Here is an 18,949-nt window from a genome sequence, read left to right as displayed (position 1 = left end):
CTGTGTTCTAGTTCATATACGTGTGTTCACATTTCCTTTTTGTGTTACTCGACCTCCAGTTTTCCTCGCGCTAAAAGATGTGGACATGTACAAAAAATGCATGCGGTTCAGGAGTTTCAAACAGTTATGCGTATATAAACATGTTTTTCAAGTATCCTCTTATCTTTTGGCCGCAAGGTTGAATCGAATAACAAGGGGTGTATCTTTTTAAGCCTCTGTTTAGGTGCATGATGCCACCGGACTTCGTTTTGGCGCGTGATGCCGCATGAGTGCGGTGAGTAGATAGCGTGACCACGGGCGAGCTACGACGACAAGCCTGGTGCCCAAAGTGAACTGCAGTTAAAATAGCGCCACACATGGGATACCAACACTATAACGGAAGAATTCAGATACGCAGATGTAGAGACTCACCCAGAGCCCACGGCCGCCGTATTCGATCGCTTGTGTGGCACGACATTCCTCCATATGAAAAGGGAGGAATTACCTGTCATAGCAGAAGACACTCTCCCCAAAATGTTTTCGTGCATACGCAGGGATGAATTTATTTAAAGCTTGATGTTGAAAAGTCGGCGATTGGGGAAAGGGAAAAACTCTCACCCACTTCAGATTTGCAATTTTGCCGTATCCAAATCTGGATGGGGAGAAATTCCACAAATAATTCATCTCAAAATCTACCCGAAAATATTAACAGAACGTACCGGAGGCAGAAATATCAAGTGTTGGTCGCCACAGCTATAAATAAATCAAAACGATTGGTAACAGGCAGCATATAGGGTTTTCTTGAACCAATGGAATAAATACTTGAAGATACTTTTGAATAGAATAAGTCGGAATTGTCAGTGCCCACAATAACAACAAACGAAGAAAGCAGGCGCACAATTATTAAAGACTGCAGTTTATGTGGCAAGTGCTCATGAGTACTGAACCGTGGGCTTCTTCTGTAGATAAACTAAACTACCCACTGAAGCGTCTAAAGCATGAAGGTTTCAGCGTAAATTCCAGTGAATGGCATGACACGTTGGTACCGTGGGAACCAAGCGTGCTGACAGCCTCTGGTGGGACGCTTTAGTATCTACAACGAAGATGCGAACGCCGGGCAACTTCCAACTCACACCAACACAGACTGATCGCGGGTGCTGTGAGAAAATGTAGCGACCTGTACATTAATTTGCCATGACGAAGGGCCTGAAGTGAGCTGAAGCCTTCGGCTCAATAGAGTAAGAACAACCCATCCCGTACACCAGTTTGGCGACATAAAATCAGCCTTGTGTCATCCCCTTCATGCCCCACGTGCATCGTGCATGGTGATATTGATCATAGCATTATCAACTGCTCCAAAAACAACCCTGACCGAACGAACTGTACTCGTAATCTCGTGAAGCTGTAGGTGACCTATGGTGCTTCAGAAAACATTATCCTTCCTAGGGACCACTGGACTGTGCGCAGAGGTGTCTCGTCTCCAGGTGGTATTTTGAGGTTTACAATAATATGTTATAAGTGTTGAATCCCCGTGTTTCTGATAAAAAATAGATATTATTAGGTGGAGCAATTCCAGGCAATTTTATGCAAGGCTTATTCGCGCTCATCAAGAGCAAACCAGGGCACTACTTCAACTAATCTGAACTCGATAACACCAGTGGAGGACCACACGTGTACCGATTCTCTGTTTTGAAGGCCAACTGGTCGAAAACAAGAAACTTTTGCAAGGACGCTGGTGTGAAAACATACCGACGTTTTAAATAAAACTATATAAAGTGATACGAACGGTGCAAAAACAACGAACCTTTTTGGAATAGTGCGCTCGTGCGTAAGCGATGTTTTCACGACGCTGGAAAGCAGGTGGAGGTAGCCAGGGGCTCATGCAAGAAACAAGAGCAAGCCCCATGAGGCGCATATTCGCAAAGCTGAAAACACCTGTATGAAAACCAAACTTGGTGGGTTGGTATGGAAAGGCCCCACAAATCTCGGTAAGTGGTCGGTTGAAGGATAACTAATGTTTTTGTTTTTATCAGAAACAGTGTGTACCCTGCACTGAATAACGTTTCTAATTGGCCCGACTTTCGGAATGGCTGACGTAGCGACGCCGATATTAATATCAGCTACTGCTTAAGCCAGCAGATCATTGCGAAGCTTTGCGCTGAATTCTGAATTAGGGACTCCGGCATCACGATCGAAATGATAGGACGTTTGTCTCTTCTGCTCCTTTGCATCTGCATGCCATTGGCTGCGAAGGCGGAAACATGCGGTGGCAGGTCTGGTCCAGCATGCAACATTTCTTTGGTAAGAAACCCTATCGCTTGCTGCTGACAGAAATGAGAACGAAATGCTGGGTGCTTCTAAAGAGGTATAGTAAAACAATTTCATAGGAACGGAGAATCGTTATCTTAAAAACAAGCAAAGCAGTCCATTAATATGTCGGTTTTCGCCCCTTCGGCTCGCACGACAGTGGTCGACGTGTACTTCGCGTTTTATGCTAAGTAGCCCTAACGAATCCTAAATGCATACCACCGAGAGCAACATAAAAGCGGAATATTAGCGTAGGCTGACGTTTTCTGTTGGGTTATTCATTTCAATACCATAAATTTAACGTTCGGCCTACACACGTACACCAAAAGGGCGCGACCTTACTGGCAAACTTTCTTGGTGACTATTCATGCGTAGGGAAGCTTGCCTCTACCTGCGTTCTTTATTCCTATGCAGTACAAGACGAAAACTATTGCTGGGAATTCAACCAGCAACGTCCAGCTAAGAGTTAGAAAGGTGCGCGCACAAAGACGAAGAGATGCATCAGTTGTAGTTCCTCCGCTGGGAAATAGTGCAGCTCTCGAAAATACCTTCAACGGTAAGGAGTTTCCAGCACACGTTAAGGGGCAATAGGTTTCCTAGTGAAATCGGCAGCCCTTTGTCCGACCTATCTTATATCTCAGGCGTAGCTTCACCTGAATTCAATTGCGGAAATACCCTAAAGAAGTTTGGAGCTCTAAGCTGCGGTTAGATTTTCAACTGCTCCACCAAATTTCGAAGCTATGCGTGGTAGGCTACCATTGTTCCTCATTAAACGCGCACACCAAAACTTTTCTCACTTTCCAAGACAGAATCGATAGCCACCTGAAGCACAGTCTAAGAGGGCAAAATCGAATTCTAATGAGCTTTATAACGAAAACATACTTGTAAGTTACGGCTCTGTTGCTTAAACAAATGAAGTAATATTTCATCGGTCAGTCACCCCAGGAACTAAATTAACATAATTCGGGTTGTGTCAGAACTGAGGATTAATAACTCGAGCACATAAATTGAGATGCAGGAAAAAATTTAAAAATTCCGCGATGGCAAAATCCTTACGAAACTTTTTTTGTTTTCCATAATTTAGCCAAACGCCTAGAAAGGCGCTGTACTCAGCTTTCTCAGAATAATAGCAGTATAGAAAACTTCTTGAAAAATCAAAACAGCATGAACGAAAAGGAACGCACCTTTAGAAATCCTTAGGGCACAGCCGGGCTCATAAATGTATCTAATCCTCCATCACGTTTTTCACCAGAGTCTGGCTACTACAAAACTTCGTACTGGGCGCAGGAATACCGTTACCGCGCAGACCTGATACTTTTGCGTGATGGACAACCCGTGGTTGGCAGGTTATAGTAAACCATTCCTTCACATACGTGCGACAGACTGTGAAACCTTAGGACATTTTCCAACCTAGTTCCCGCGGCATCCCCGCCGTTCCACAACGACCGTACCAGTCGACGTAGTGGTAGGGCAGCGAGTGAGGGGAAAATGGACCATGCGATAAAAACTCACGGTGTAGAAGAACTTGCCGCCACGGATGACGATGACAGGCGTGTTCAACAGGCACCCCGTAGCAGCTACTGCAAGCAAAGAGTGAACCAGTGAAAGCCGGTAGCACGTCGGACGAGAGAGCGGGAGATACGTCATCATAGGCTGGTAACATCATGTCTGGGCTACGCTGCTAATTATCGGCTGTTTACGAGCTTCAGACACGGGGCTAGGGAAAACTGTCAGTGCTGGTCACGGCGTGGGTGGGAGTGATCAGCCCGGTCCCCGTACGCTCACTTATTGTACCGAGGCCGACACGGTGCGATGTTGGGGAAAGTATACTGGTGAACCGGTCCCTCTGTCAAAGATGTTACCTAACGGCAAAACAGAACAAACAACCCACGGTTCACGGCCAAGTCATCTATTTAAAAAGACATGCGATCGAGTATTCACGGTATGTACCTGGCGACCATGACACAGCCCTCACAGGTTGCACACCAGCTCCTCCTTTGTGGTCATCGGGGTTTGTCACGGCACCTCGAGGCACTGTCCACCAATGTGCCCTGCATTTATTAGTAAAATTATCATGCACCCACTCCGTATAACGATGGAGGTGGTTGAACGCGAAGATTTTTTGTGACGGATAATTTGATTGTCGTCTCAGTTTGGACCAGTTTCGACCATGTGGAAATGAAGCAACCCGACAGGCCCCGGCTTCATAACGCGAAAGATCCAGGTTCGATCCTGGCCACGGAAGCGTTTCTGTCTTTCACTTTACCCACGATTATTCAACATATTAGACTCTTTCCTGGAGGACATTTTCGCTGATACAGACGCCATCAGGAAGAGCACTAGGGCTTGGCTTTAAACGCACATCAATACCAACTGTCAGCAGTACACTAGTACAAGAAAAATCATAGGGGTAGTCATATATCTGTATCCCACAGGTGTCTTCAGTGTCGTTTGCAATATACGTGCTCTTTCGCACGCCGGCTGTCTGTAGGTTGGTTTCTTTATTTTATTTTTGTAACATTTGAGCGGCTTTCTAGAAGTTAGATATATCAGGTAAAATAGAATTGCCGACTAATATTCATATTAGGGTTTAATGGGGTGCGATTATGCATAGAGGCTGAGCAGAGGTCAAAGCAATGGCCATTTCTTGAAACAGTAGTCGAAGCCAGTATTCGTGCCTCCCCGTCATACCCTGCCTATATTACCTTTGTCGGGATCTAGCAGTGCTTTGAAATGGCCGACGCAGAATAGAAAAACATTTGTGCGATTTCTTGTTCGGGACCCCAGAATACGCTTTTTATTTTGTGGCCAATTTGTCGTGCGTGTATTTCGAAATTGCGCCAGAAATGTGTTAGATTAAGGTTGTCTCACTCGTCTTCCAGCAAGATATTCTGGCAATCAAGATATGAAATACTTTCATGTTTTGTTTGCGCGCAGGTGTACGCGGGATTCAAAAGCGCCTACCTTGCAGCAATGACGCCAGATTTGGCCAAAGGTCTTTGCGTTGTCCTGTTTCGCGAAGAAAACAACAGGAATATTATTACTGCCTACTTTAAAAACGGAACTTTTGGGTGAGGATTTCGATTGTTTCCTTCTTTTCTTGTTCTGCAGCGCCATGTGCTCAATTTTCGTGTTCGGTAACAATAATGCTAACGACCAATTCCTTTACAATCTGCTTTCTGGAAGAAAAACATTGTGGTCTGCCAAACTTTTCATCACTCAGTCGCCCGATAATGTGCTGCATGCAAACCCCAACATTTTATTCATAATTTTTCAGCCACATCCCCTCTTACGGGCTTTTTTTGTAGCTGTGAATTTGCAACCAAACTGTATTTGTAATTCTTGGGATTTGAGAAGGAAGGATTTGAGCGGCTCCAGCAAAATACCGGCACACGTATTAAGTACTCGTTCATTACCCTCAACGCTCGTTCCTTCATGAAATGTCACTTATAACAGACCATGCCTATTAAAATTGAGTTTCTCTTTCGTGTTCAGCAAGCCTGCTTTATTAAAGTAAGTTTGGTCTCAAAAATAGCATAAAATGTGATAATATAATCAGATATTTATTGTCCGTCTTCTACGGTGGCACAATCGATGAATATCACGAAGTTACGCGTGCGTGCTTCTGCCAACAATACTTGTGTTTCTGCTTTCAGATCAAACCACACCGAGGACTACACGTTTACAGATGCGCCCGATGTGGTCAATGCGACTTTGGACAGTGGTATTTACAGCTGCTTTTTTGGGAGAGCTCTACAAAAGGGTCCCCCTGCAATTCATTACCTATTAGTTCTTTTTGTGCCAGCACCAAAAGGATATTTATTATATAGGTAGGTTACGTCTCGCGCTACACAGGCCACAGCACCTGACCGAGCTTTGTAGCTTTCTCTTATTACTTTAAAGACCCAAAGTCGCAAATTTACTCAACAGGAAACAGAAAAGCACTTACTTCGGAAGGAATAAAAAAGAAGTAACTAAATAAAGTAATCGACATGCCCTGCCTAAACACGTTTTTAAAAACATCCCTCCCATCCACACTGCGGACGGGGTTGGAAAGCAAGTCTATAAACGACACCCACAAGGATTGCCCTTGCGACGTCACTTAAATTCACACACGTGGCTCTAAAAAGAGTGCAACCAGAGATTCTGCCACCCACTACCGGGTATTCGCGGGGGTGGCGACCCGCACGCCGCAGCGTCGGCAAAAAGAAAGCGGAGCGGAGCGCCTTTCAAAGCGTGAGACAGCAGAACCTGGCATCCTGATGTGCTAGATCGGGGCTACTAACCGTGTGACACAACCGCAGACACTGGAACAATGCGGCATGTGAGCTTAGTGATTCTCATTTATACCGAATTAAACTGGTTAGTTTAGTAGGCGTGATAATTGAGAGAAAGGTCAGGGAACTTTTATTATCGCTATTGATCAGAACCAGTTGCTCCTTTCGAATTTTGTCATCATCATCATCTTAATCATCATCCTCACCAGCCTATCTATGTCCAGTGCAGGGCAAGGGCCTCTACCAGTATTCTCCAATTACCCCGATCCTGTGCTAACTGCGACCAATTTGTCCCCGAATTTATCAAATTTTGCGATTCTTCTTAAAACACATCCGAACTCATATTCCCCAATTCAGAAAACGGAGTCATATTTGCGGCAGAATGTGCGAACAAGGAAACGTTTCTCTAGCGGTATGTCGTCTCTACATTTTGGGCTCCTACCCTGGAAAAAACTTCCTAAATGTATCTTTGCCGTATGGCCACCTAATTCCGTCGGGCCCGGGTTACCCAGGAGGTGCTGTTGAACAAGTTAATAAAGCCATGTGAAGGAAGTGCGCAATGGACACGAAGCTGCGCCAAAACAAGCCCAAAACCACCGTTGCTAAATCAGGGGACAAAGCCGTCCTGCCGACACGCCCACCGGTGCGAGCAAGCCCCTGCGCGCCGAGAACGCTGAGTAACCATTCGCCGCACCATCTACATTGTGCGCCATGAGTATAAACCGCCCTTCCCGTCCACAGCCCCGTTAGGAGTTTTTTGTCCCGCACGCAACGAAGCAACCTTTGGCTGGTAGAGGTAGAAAGATTTGCTTTAAAAAACAGGAGCCATTTCACTGAGCGAAGAGGGGTTAGTAGTAGTAGTAGTAGTAACTTTATTTGAGCTCTAGGCGTGTTCAGACGCCAGACGGAGCGGTTCCCAGGTCGCGGGAACCGTATTGGGCCAGCAGCTCCTGGCCCCTGGCCGTCAGCGCGAGCTGGATCGGCAGGGCGGGGCTGGACCGCAAGGTCTCCCATCGCTCGTGGAGTGGGGTAGGGGGGGTGGAGGGAGGGTGGGGGGGTATAGGGGCCTTTAGTTCAGTGCACTCCGCCAGTATGTGCGCGAGCGTGCCGCTGTTTGTTTTACAGAATGGGCAGCGGTCCCCCTCGTGTTCAGGGTAAAATGTATGCAACAGGACGGGGTGGGCTAGTGACCCCGCCTGGATGCGCCTGAGTATTGCCTGTTGCTCCCTGGTCAGGGGTTACCAGCGAGCCATTTTAGCACACGCCATTGAGGTGACGCATAATTTATTTCAAAGCCAATAGGAAAATTTGTTTTGATGGAACGCGCCCTTACCTCCTCGCCATATCACCCACAGCTTGCTCTATCAATGGAACGAACAACTGATGAGTCGCTTTCGCTGCAAAAGTACACGACACGCTGCCTTCCCCATTCCTCAGTTTACCACTGCCAAATATTAGAGAAAGAAGAGGTGGCTATCGGCAGCTGCCCCCCCAGTATCATTACCATTGTAAAGGCCCATCCGCCATTAAAACGAATCACCCACGTCCCGCGGTCCCATCCGCCAATAAAGATTCACCCTCGTCCCGCGGTCCTCGCCTCGGTTCTTCAACAAAATGGTGCCGTGACCAGGATGGGAAGATCTACACAGTTGGAGAACGAAGTGTGCGGACCGCCATCAACGATGACGCGAGTGACACGGCTGCGATGGGACTGAACGGTGACCGCTGCCCACGGGCCGCAGGCGGACGTGACTACCCACGGATCAATTGAGGGCTCACCAAACAACTAACGACCAGGCGCCCACCCCAACGCTACCGAACGGACGCCTGCGGGGACCAACGGAAATAACGGCTTCGGTTTCTTGCCTACCATGACTCTTCTCGGCGACCTACAGATATTAACGACGCCGAGCATCGACATGGAGGCCCTGTCCGAGCGAAGAAACCTAATCCGGAACGACGCCACCACACTGATAAACGATATAAAATCACGGATGAACGCCGGCGCGCCATCAATCGGTAAGCTATTTTGCCTCAAGAAGAGCCTGAGGGAAAAATATGAAATACTAAAGAAACTGGACAGTGAAATTGAAGAGCTCGTCGAACTGGATGGTTTAGAAAAAGAATATGAAGCCGCCTATGAATTCGAAGATCTTATCCTGTTGACCAAATTTAGAATGGACCGATTGTTCCCGGAATTGCAAAAGCACTCTACCGACGACACTGTAAAAATAGCCCCGGAGGAAGAGTATGGTACCGTAAACATTTACGAATCGGCTTTGCAGAACGGCGACCTTCTATACAGAAACAGTTATTTGACGACGCCATTGAAAGAAGCTTATCAGGAACCAAAAGTCACCCAACCAGCTGCTTTCTTACAAGGAATTATCGCATCAACTGACAAAGTAGAGGCAGCCACTTCTGTTGATTGCTCAGACAATTTGCCTCCCAACGATGAAGTTTACCGAACTAGTCATAAGAGTAACGACAACGCAGTGGGGGCATCTGACCAGTCGTCTTGTTCGTGGAGTCCTCCCGAGGCGGTGAGATCAGCGCGCCAGGAACGACTTAGTGAAGGCCCACAAAAACCACAAGTTAAGAAAGGAGCACATCATAAATATCGACAACCTAAAGGAAACCTAGGCTCACCGATGGAGACAACTGATAGATGTTTTCATCACAGCAGCACAGCTTCCACGGGGATTGTGTTGGCCAAGGCACAACGTGCAGATCTTAAGACCCCGGTGTCAAAACGGAAAAAGCGAATCAAGCTGGGCCCACGAAAAGCAGGTACAAGTACCACAAAGACGGCTCCACGGAACTACATGAAAAATTGCCGACTGATCGGGACAACGAGGAAGAAAGGAAAAGCCCCGTGTAAAAAGATCGCAGCCCGCATAACACGAGCTAACCGTTACCAGACATCCTCCAAGCAAAGAAAAGCGATCCGACGCACATGTCACGAGACGCCTGCACGAGCATTGGCAAGACATCCAGTACAGACAACGGTCGAGACAAGCCACTTTCCATGGCCCGACTCCACAAAGTGCAGGTATCACCGACACACCAAGCATCGGTGGAAGCAAAAGTACGGGCTAGCAAGAGGCGGCTACAACGGGCAGGACATCGCTTGGTATTATGGACTGCTTAACGAACTTGAACTTAAGCTCGTTGGGGGCGACGAAGGCATTAACGCGGAACAAAGGCAGTAGCGCGAAAATTTAAGCATCTTCCTGTGTTAATCGCGCGCCCGGGATGATGTTGCAAATATTAGAGAAAGAAGAGGTGGCTATCGGCAGCTGCCCCCCCAGTATCACCATCATTGTAAAGGCCCATCCGCCATTGAAACGAATCACCCACGTCCTGCGGTCCCATCCGCCATTAAAGATTCACCCACGTCCCGCGGTCCTCGCCTCGGTTCTTCAACAACCACTATTGTTGCTCTTCTCTTGTCCTCTTCGTCGGAATACGAGGGTGTAGAGATTAGTTGGGATATGTAGAGCGCATCGTCCTCCGTGGAGACCTGCAAAGAACAAGTGAAAGCGGGGGCTCAGAAAGCTGTCGCAGAGTAGAAAAAAAACATCAATACATCAAATATGTCTAAAACATACACGCAGTAGACATCTCGTGCGTGTGGGTAAAGCAATGCTTGAAGGGATGAACGAACGAACTTGTCAGTGCTGGTCCACTGCAGAAAGGCAGGTGACTCTATTGCGGAATGAGAAACGATAATTTTTCGGTAAGAACAATTTAGGTTGCAGAGAATAGGAATGGTTGGAAACTATACGTTGAGGTTCTCGCCCTGCTGTCTTCATAGGCAGTCGGATGTGAAAAAGGATTACCATTTGCTCTTTTCTGGTGGTCTCATAATTATTTCAGAAATTTAGACTTACTATGTAACAGAAAATTTGCTCCCCTGAAATGAGATTCCCAATACTTCGACCTACACTAAAGAGCGCAGGGCGAGACACCAGCAAAGAAAATTTGTAATCAGCGGCTCGCAACTTAAAGCTTCATTGTTACTTCGCGTTGCTGGTGATGGCAATACAAGCCACGGCTTAGGCACTAATTTTCTTGTTGTAATTCATATTTCAGACTCCAGCCAGCATCACCAATACCAGATGCTGTACGCTGATTCTGAAGCTTGTTTTATAGTGAACTTCCACTCTGCATCCGTTGGTAAGAAACGCTCACACCTCAAAAGCAAGAGTAGTAATAGCCTTGCTGTTGTCTATAAAAATGATGTTTTCGTAGCTAAAAGATGGGCTATCAAGGCTGAGTATAAAGAGGACGGTTAGACACTTGCGAGTCATATAGGGGGGCTTCTCACAATATATTACATAGTAAGATGCAAAAGTGGGTCAGATGTTTCTGCATTTTTTGCATCTCAACAAGAGGCGGAACACCGAGAGTGACAACCGGACAAGATCCCTAACTGAGAAGCGTGTTGAACAGAGCGCATAAATGCGCATCAAGTCACCCACCTGATGTTGTTTTGAGTTCGTTAAATCTCACCTTCATGATGCAAGTGAGGGTAGGGTAGTTAGAGGAATAACACGTAATCGAGGTTAGCGGAAAGGACATCGTCCAGTAACGCCCCGGAACCAGTACTTGGAGACACCGATGACTGCCCGCGATCGCATGCAGTCCTGTCGCACCTGGTTTTTGCAGCAGAGCTCCTGGATTGTTCAAACTGCCACTGCAAATTTTGAAGGCCTCCAGAGTGATGCCGTTACAGCAGGTTCTGGATTTAACTAATTCGCAAAACTACGTTTTCGTCTATGTTCGGGCAGGCCAATACAAAACCCGGAAAGGGATGTCCCGTAGGACAGCCTGTTCTACCCTGGCGAGGTTCCAGGGCAGGGAGGACGAACGTGATAGCACAAGGGCTCAAGGGCTCATGTGTTCGGCATTGGAGCCCTCAGCCATTGGCGTTTCGTAAGAAGAAGATGTGATTACGGCGGGTGATTGCGGGGCTGCAAAATTGAACCTCAGCGCCGAATCAAGCTCACTGCCTGCAATATTCACACACTTAGAAACTCATGCAACATCAGCTGTTATAGCAGTTGGCAATTAGGATGGTGTATGAGCCCGGCAACTACCAAGACTACAGCAACAAAGCGCACATGACTGAGGTAAAATACGAAGCGCTGGGCAACTTATCAAGCAATTTAAAGGGGCGGCAGCATTACAGCTTTATTCCTAGGACACAAAATTGGCCACGTATCTATTGGTTGGCTGAAAAAAAGTAGCGCCAATCCTCCCTGTGCATATGGTTAGAAAGCAAAGCTGTAAACGGCACCCAAAACGATTACCCACGCGACGTCACTTAAATTCGCTCACGTCGCTCTAAAAATAGTGAAACCAGATAGAAGTGAAATGCATTTAACCACACCCTCGATTACTTCAAAGTGGTATTCTTCGTAAGGTTAAATTCATGCATGATGCATGAACGGTGGTTGGTTGACTTGTATTGGTGTAGCACACGAATGGAAACTTTTTTTATAAAATAAAAGCGCAAACCCGGATTTCAACGATCTCACTTCTCCGTCTCTGCCGTCGTGGACGGAGGCGACGAGATTGGTGGCATAGACGGAGGAGTTGAAGGAGGACGAGAAGCAGGAGAAGGAAATACTTCATTCGGATTTCTGAACGGCCCAGAGTGTGGACCAGGGACGTGGTTCCTTCTTCACTGTAGCCCATATTCAGTCCGCGCCGGCTGTGCCCTGTTCAGCAGCTGACGCTGGGTAGGCAGAAAGGGGCTGGACAGTAGCATCACCCATTGCTCTTGCTCGGTAGTTTACAAAAAGAGAGCAGGGTGCTCAGGCCTAAAGTCACACACCCCGATTATGTGGCAGTGTTCCTATGTCTCAGCAAAGCTTACATTCAGCGTCGTAGCGATTCGGGTTGATCTAGTGAAGACGCGTGGGGTGTGAGAAGTAGCAAGATTGTATGAGCCGTACGGTAGTTTGTTGTTCAATAGAAAGGTCCGGATAAGGGGAAGGTATGATCTGTTTTAGAAGGCGATAATGCTGGGTTATGTCCCTGAAGGAGACAAGCGGGTGACTGTCTTCATGCATCTCCATAGCACGGGAAATAAAAGTGCAGGCTTGGTGGGCGTATTCGTTGCCCTCCATGGAAGCGTGAGCGGGTGTCCAGATGTGCTGAATCGATCCATTTAAGGAGTGGTTTTTAAGCACACGCAGTGCAGGTCGGGACACCAAACCCGACTTGTCATTCCGGTAGGCTTGTTGGGAATCGGTGACTACCTTACGAACCCCTTGTTGAGTGAGAGCCAAGGCGATGGCTGCCTCTTCTGCTGCCGTCATGTCTTCGGTATTGAGTGAGGCACAAGCAAGGGGATTGATACTGGAGGTTCCCACGACGATGGCGTACTGCTGCCCTTGATGTTGGGAGTCGTCTGTGTAGATGACTGCATGATCCCCAACGAGAGTGGTGTTGAGCGCTTGAGCCCGTACTTGTCGGTGACCCTCGGCGTGTGAGGGTTTCATAATTCTAAGCAACGGGAGCATGTTTATTTCTTTTCGTCAAAAGTCCAGCAGCGCATCAAGTGGAGTGACATTCTGCGCTGCCCACAGCCAATGTGATGAAGAATGCGGCGACGCGCCGCATTTTTGCTCATTCGGAGCTTTTGGATAAAAAGGTAGCCGTCTATCAGCTCCTCCACCGTGTTGTAGAGCCCCGTGCTAAGCAGCCTCTCTGTGGACGCAATCATGCGAAAACCAATGGCTTGCTGAACCGCCTTTCTAATCATTATATAAAGCATCTGTATGTCCTCCTTGCCGAGAAGAAGACAGGGGGTTGACGTAAGTGATTCTCGACAGGACGAAAGCTTGAACTAATCGAAAGGTATTGTATTCCTTGAGGCCTCACTACTAGGTGGCACCTCGCCTGATCATGCGTCTGACTTTATTTATGCTGCGTTTGAGGAGATCCACGGATACGTCACTCTTGGAGTTAGCCTGAAGATGTAGGCCCAGGATCTTGATTCTGGGGCTTCGAGTGATGGCCTGGCCATCAAGGAGTGTTTGAATGTGTTCCTTGAGGAGACGTTTGGCGTGAGGGCGTGAGGGTGGACTACAAGGATCTGGGATTTTTTACGTGAACACTGGAAGCCAGAAGCCTTAGCACATTGGCGTACTAGAAGTGAGATGCCACGGGTTGGTGTGAGCGGTCTTAATTCGCTATCGCATGGCATTCAGCGAGAATGCAAGGACTAAACCCGTAGATGTGCTTGGTGAGTGCACCACTTGTCTTCCCCGTCTCCTCGTGGGCTCGTAGCTAAATCGGTAAGAAACCGGGCTCTGTCTTTGTTAATTTATTAGTTGCAGGTTCGATTCCTGGTTGGTGCCGGTAAATTCTTGTACTTGTTGGCGGGATTTTTCTGTTGACACCAACGGTCGCGAAAGAACCCTTGGGGGTAGAGGTAATAAGCTTTGCTTTAAAAGTCGTTGCAAGTGAGATGTGTTCTGGCGCCTTTCCCACGTGACGCCCTCTGCTCCCTTCGTCTCATCCACCTCGTGGCTTTCTTCAAGGTGAAAGCGAATTCTTGTTTCCTCATGAGAAAAACAGCGTAAGGGAAGTCGAAGACAGAGAAAGTCCAACCACAGACACGGCGCTATGTGTTTGCCCTTTCTCTGTCTTCGTAATTTGCAATATTTTCACTGTGAATGTTCCCCAACTTGCCCAGTTCGCCGCACTCGTTGTTTTATCAAGTTGAATTTTGTTTATGTTAGTACTAATTTAGTACCAATAAAAATAAGTGGCCTAAAATGTTGATGTGGCGGGAACCGGAGAGCGTGAGATTTGGATTACGCCTTTCGAATGACATCAAACCGCACAAAAAACAGAGACAGAGAGGAGCGACGAACACAGGCGCTTACTTGCAACTCCCACTTTATTGAAAAAAAAATTGAAACGTGAAAACAAATCATAGATTAGACCAACATGGTGCCGATTAGCACGTAGTCCTTTCCGTTAAGTGTGATGGATGATTTGCTGACACACTTGTTATTATGTCCCTTGATAAAGCAGGCCTCAACCAGTTCCCTGACAATCTGATCACGATGCCTATACAGCACCACACTGTCATCAAACAAAGGGTGACACTCACACATTTTGCAATGCGCAGGAAGATGGGTGCCTGTTGATGTTTTCATGGTAGACGCATGCGCTTTCAGACGGAAGTTTAGACAGCGTCCACTCTGGCCCACATACCCAAACTTACATAATAACGTAATTCTGTAAACGACGCCAATCGCACAACGAACAAAAGGCTCCGCACGGGTGACGCCAAACTCGTTCCTTCCTTTTCTAGGACTATCCTTGTTACTAACAATACGGCAGAGACTGCCCAGGTTTGCTTTTGCAGAGAACAACACCCTTACGCCGTATCGTAGCAGAAAATGTGCTGTAGTCCCTTACGTCCATAAAATGGCGCACGGCTTGAAGAACGTGGGGTCCCGATACTTTCCCGGGACGAGGGTTGAGATAGGGGGCGTCTACTCGAAGCTGGGCTTCATGCCCATTGAGCTGGTAGGAGATTGAAGCCTGCACGTCTCGAAGGGTTCTAGCTCCTGAAGCAGAATAGCAAAACACAACGTAATCTTACAGCTACGAAGCGCCGATCAGCTTCACAACGAAGCAAGCCATTCGAAGACATCGCCCCACATAGAGTTTGATGTGAATGCACCGCCTACAATCCGAACGCATTGACAGTGGTTTTTCCTTACGATTACTGTAAAGTACGTTGGAAGATTTCTTTCACGTTAAGAAAGCGAAGTTGCAAGTTAAACGGAGCAACAAATGCATTGTTCGTAGAAGCCGACTGATACGTCAGGCTGTAGCACTAATGTGCTCATAGTCTGTTACGACTGATACAAAGGCTGTCCACATTTGATCTTTTTCTTACCTCCTCATTAATCTTTGTTTTGATGTAAGCTCGTAAAAACGTTCAGGTCTATAATTGGCAACCATGCAATCTAACGACAGGCTTTCTATTCTACCTAATTGAAGGTCAGCCTAGTGATAAGTAAAAATAGTTGTTGTTGCTAAGTGTGTCAGACTTGTGTGCCACCCCATACTTACATCCGCTTCGAGAGTTTCTCAAGCGAAAGCCTCAAAGGCCAACTGCACGCAACGTTAACTTCGGCCTGACTTATTTGAACGTGCAGTGCGTACCACCAAATCAACTGGGACATGACTGCTATCCCCGTGACGCGCCATTGCAGTCAGCTAGTAGCGTTAAAAATAGCTCCGTAACAGACAACGCTCCACGTGTAGGCGGAGCGTGCGTATCACCAAATCAACTGGGACATGACTGCTATCCCCGTGACGCGCCATTGCAGTCAGCTAGTAGCGTTAAAAATAGCTCCGTAACAGACAACGCTCCACGTGTAGGCGGATCGCCTAAACAGCTATAAAACGGAAGTGATATTATAGCCGGCCGTGTACTTGGTCCGCCGGCCAGCCGCTCAGCTCAAAAACCGGTAGAGCTCTTATGGGCGCCCTTATCCTGCGCCCTTATCACGCGCGCTGTTGCGCGAAGCCTTTCACCAGAACGGCTGTGGAACCAAGGACGCACTGGCCGGCTTTTATATCACGTCAGCCTTCCCGTAATTAATGCCCGCACTCTTCTTAATTTCATTTCTAAACTCCCCTATTTGTGCCGTTGGGTTGCGGCGTGCGCAGGCGTATTTTAGCGGCTATTTTTAACCCTTACAGGCTTTTGGGAGTATATGCAAAAATGTATCCAAGGAGTTGAAATTCTCAGCGCAGTTGGCCTGAAATGCCCCATTTTGCGAACGACTGTCGTTGTTCTTCGGTCGACAAAATGTCTGCCGCTATAAAGAGTAAAGAAATAACGAACACATTATTCATCTGATAGGATATTACCGTGCTTTCTACAATAGAAGCATGTCGCAACACTACGCGCTGCCACTGTTCCACATCAGTGTTTTGTGAGCATTTGTTTTGACGGCACATACCCCCCTTTTCCAGTAAACAACAGCGTTCATTGGCTAATTGACCCACTTCGCAAAATGCTGAAAACTACGAATTTAAAATGTAAAAATCGAAGAACAGCGCGCTATACGTGACACCTGAACGTGAATCTACGTGAGCAGTATAAAAAAAAGCCTTCTAACCTATAATTGGCGCCCGACAAGTGAAAGCACCCGTCGCGGTGGCTCAGTGGCTAAGGCGTTGCGCTCCTGAGCACGAGGTCGCGGGTTCGATTCCCGGCCGCGGCGGCCGCTTTTCTGATCGAGGCGAAAAGCAAAAACGCCCGTGTGTACGAGATTTCGGCGCACGTCAAACATCCCCAGGTGGTCAAAATTTATCCGGAGCCCTCCACTACGGCGCGCCTCATCGCCTGCGTTGCGTCGGCGCGTTAACCCCTACAATCAATCAATCAATCAACCGACAAGTGAAAGCGAACGAAGAGACACAAACACCACGTAACGATAAAAATGTTGCTGATAAGCATCGCGGGGCTGTTGGCTTTAAAGAACGAAAAGAAACACACGGTGCCTCTAGTATTTTCTGTTTCAAAACTATATACGTCCGCCTGTACCTCTCACTCACTCACTCACACTCACTCCCACGCACGCACACACAAACACACACACACACACTCACTCACTCACTCACTCACACCCTCACACATATACACACACTCTGTCACTCACTCACTCACTCACTCACACACATACACACGCTCACTCACTCACACAAACGCACAAACTCACACACACACACTCACTCACTCATTCACACATACGAACACACACACTCACTCACACACACACACACACACTCAATCACACACACACAGGCCCACAGTCACTCACACGCACACACACAGACACACACTCATACGCACACACACAAAAACACTCACTGACACACACACACGCACACTAACTCACACACAACTACGCACACACTCACACACACCCACACACGCACACACGCACGCACGCAGGCAAACGCACGTGTGGGAGGAAATATACACAAGTGTCTGTTTTAACGTGTGTCTGGCTTCCATTAGCTGTGTTGTAATGCCTCCCACACCCGTAAAAACTGCGTATAAAATTGTGTTGAAATGCATTCTGGGACCATGCAGGCTGCCGCCTGTGGATGTTCAGGAACGCAACGAGCGCACAGGTCACAGCTTGCACGGAAACCCACGCCCAGGCATGCCCAGGGACTATCTACGACAGCTGGGACGAAGAATCGTGCCCTATTTTTCTGTAGTGTGCCTAATGCTTCGAACAATGTTTTGTTTTGGTTTGTTGTAAAGGGCATTTCAGTTTAAGAATATCTCACAAAAGGGAGATATAGCTATTGCTGCTACTGCACTCGTGTATTGCATTCACCAGGAACAAATAAATACATTATTATTATTCATATAGTGTATTATTATTTTTTTTGGTGGTTCAGCTTTGCCACACCACTCATGCGTCCTAGAGTAGCTGTCCCTGCTGCAGACTTTGGTAGAAGCCTGCTTGATACTGTCTACTGTGACATGAGCAATGCCTTTGATGTAGTCAGCCACTCGTAATTGCTTTTCAAGCCCGTGCTATCAGATATTGAAACATCAATTGTTGGGGTTATGCGCTGTTTTCTCCAGGCATTGTTATGGAAGCGTTAACAGTGAGATGTCAATCAGGTACAAAGCAACCAGAGGTATGCTGAAGCCACTTTGCTGGGCGCTTCTTTTTTAACTAGAAATCTTGGATACAGCAAGATTCTACTGAGTTCATATCCGTCACTGAAATAACGCCGGGAAACGAACACAGGGCAAACGGCAGAAAAGTTTCATTGACGTGGCTGGTTCTGCCGTGTAGGTGAAGTAAAGCGAAGAAGGGCGTCATCACGCTGAGAGCGCCCACAGTTGGCGCCTCAGTCGGGCAGCGTAAGCTGCGGGATTTCTCAGCGCGATAGCACCTCAACAGGCAACGACGCCGATGCCGACGGGCGAATGCCGCGGACGTGTCTGATTTTGTGCGAAGAGAAACTATGCGAAGAGAAATATAAACGGTGGGAAGAGAAAGAGAAATGCGTTCCAGCGTCCGCGGCCCAAGCTAGGAACTCTGCGCCTCGCGTTCCACAAGCAGAGTTTGTCGCAACGCAATTGTCTGCCGTACACGCCATGAAGCACGAGCGAAGTGGTCGTACCTTTGCCGGAGCGAACCGCCAGCAGGACATCACTCGCCATGCACACCTACAAGACAGTCGCCAACCCGCAAGTCTTACTTCTTTCGCTGCAGATTTCGTTGAAAATTTCACTTTCGCGTTTTACGAATGACACAGGAATCAATCAGTTCTTTTGATTTTGAATATTGATAGTGCTTGCGCAATTC

At 47.5% G+C, this 18,949-nt stretch overlaps 2 protein-coding genes across 5 annotated transcripts in view; one reads left to right on the top strand and one right to left on the bottom strand.

The window, feature by feature from the left end:
• Nucleotides 1-18,949, bottom strand: part of LOC144146967 (uncharacterized) — a 494,123-nt gene that overhangs the window by 228,439 nt on the left and 246,735 nt on the right. The window lies entirely within an intron of this gene.
• Nucleotides 1,834-17,993, top strand: LOC144146964 (uncharacterized). 3 transcript variants are annotated; one of them, XM_077678948.1, is made up of 5 exons: nucleotides 1,834-1,967; nucleotides 5,224-5,357; nucleotides 5,943-6,010; nucleotides 10,659-10,742; nucleotides 17,710-17,993. In XM_077678948.1, exons 2-5 carry the CDS (start codon nucleotides 5,260-5,262, stop codon nucleotides 17,838-17,840), a joined length of 381 nt encoding a protein of 126 aa, XP_077535074.1. In that variant the 5' UTR covers nucleotides 1,834-1,967; nucleotides 5,224-5,259; the 3' UTR covers nucleotides 17,841-17,993. The 3 variants fall into 3 exon arrangements, with proteins under 3 accessions (XP_077535074.1, XP_077535073.1, XP_077535072.1); XM_077678946.1 differs by lacking the exon at nucleotides 1,834-1,967 and adding an exon at nucleotides 2,053-2,280; XM_077678947.1 differs by lacking the exons at nucleotides 1,834-1,967; nucleotides 10,659-10,742 and adding an exon at nucleotides 2,043-2,280.

This window comes from Haemaphysalis longicornis, unplaced genomic scaffold, assembly GCF_048455015.1.
Source record: "Haemaphysalis longicornis isolate Haplotype H1 unplaced genomic scaffold, Haemaphysalis longicornis Haplotype H1 scaffold_7, whole genome shotgun sequence".
NCBI classification, from domain to species: Eukaryota; Metazoa; Arthropoda; class Arachnida; order Ixodida; family Ixodidae; genus Haemaphysalis; species Haemaphysalis longicornis.
This window is presented reverse-complemented; position numbering and strand designations above follow the sequence as displayed.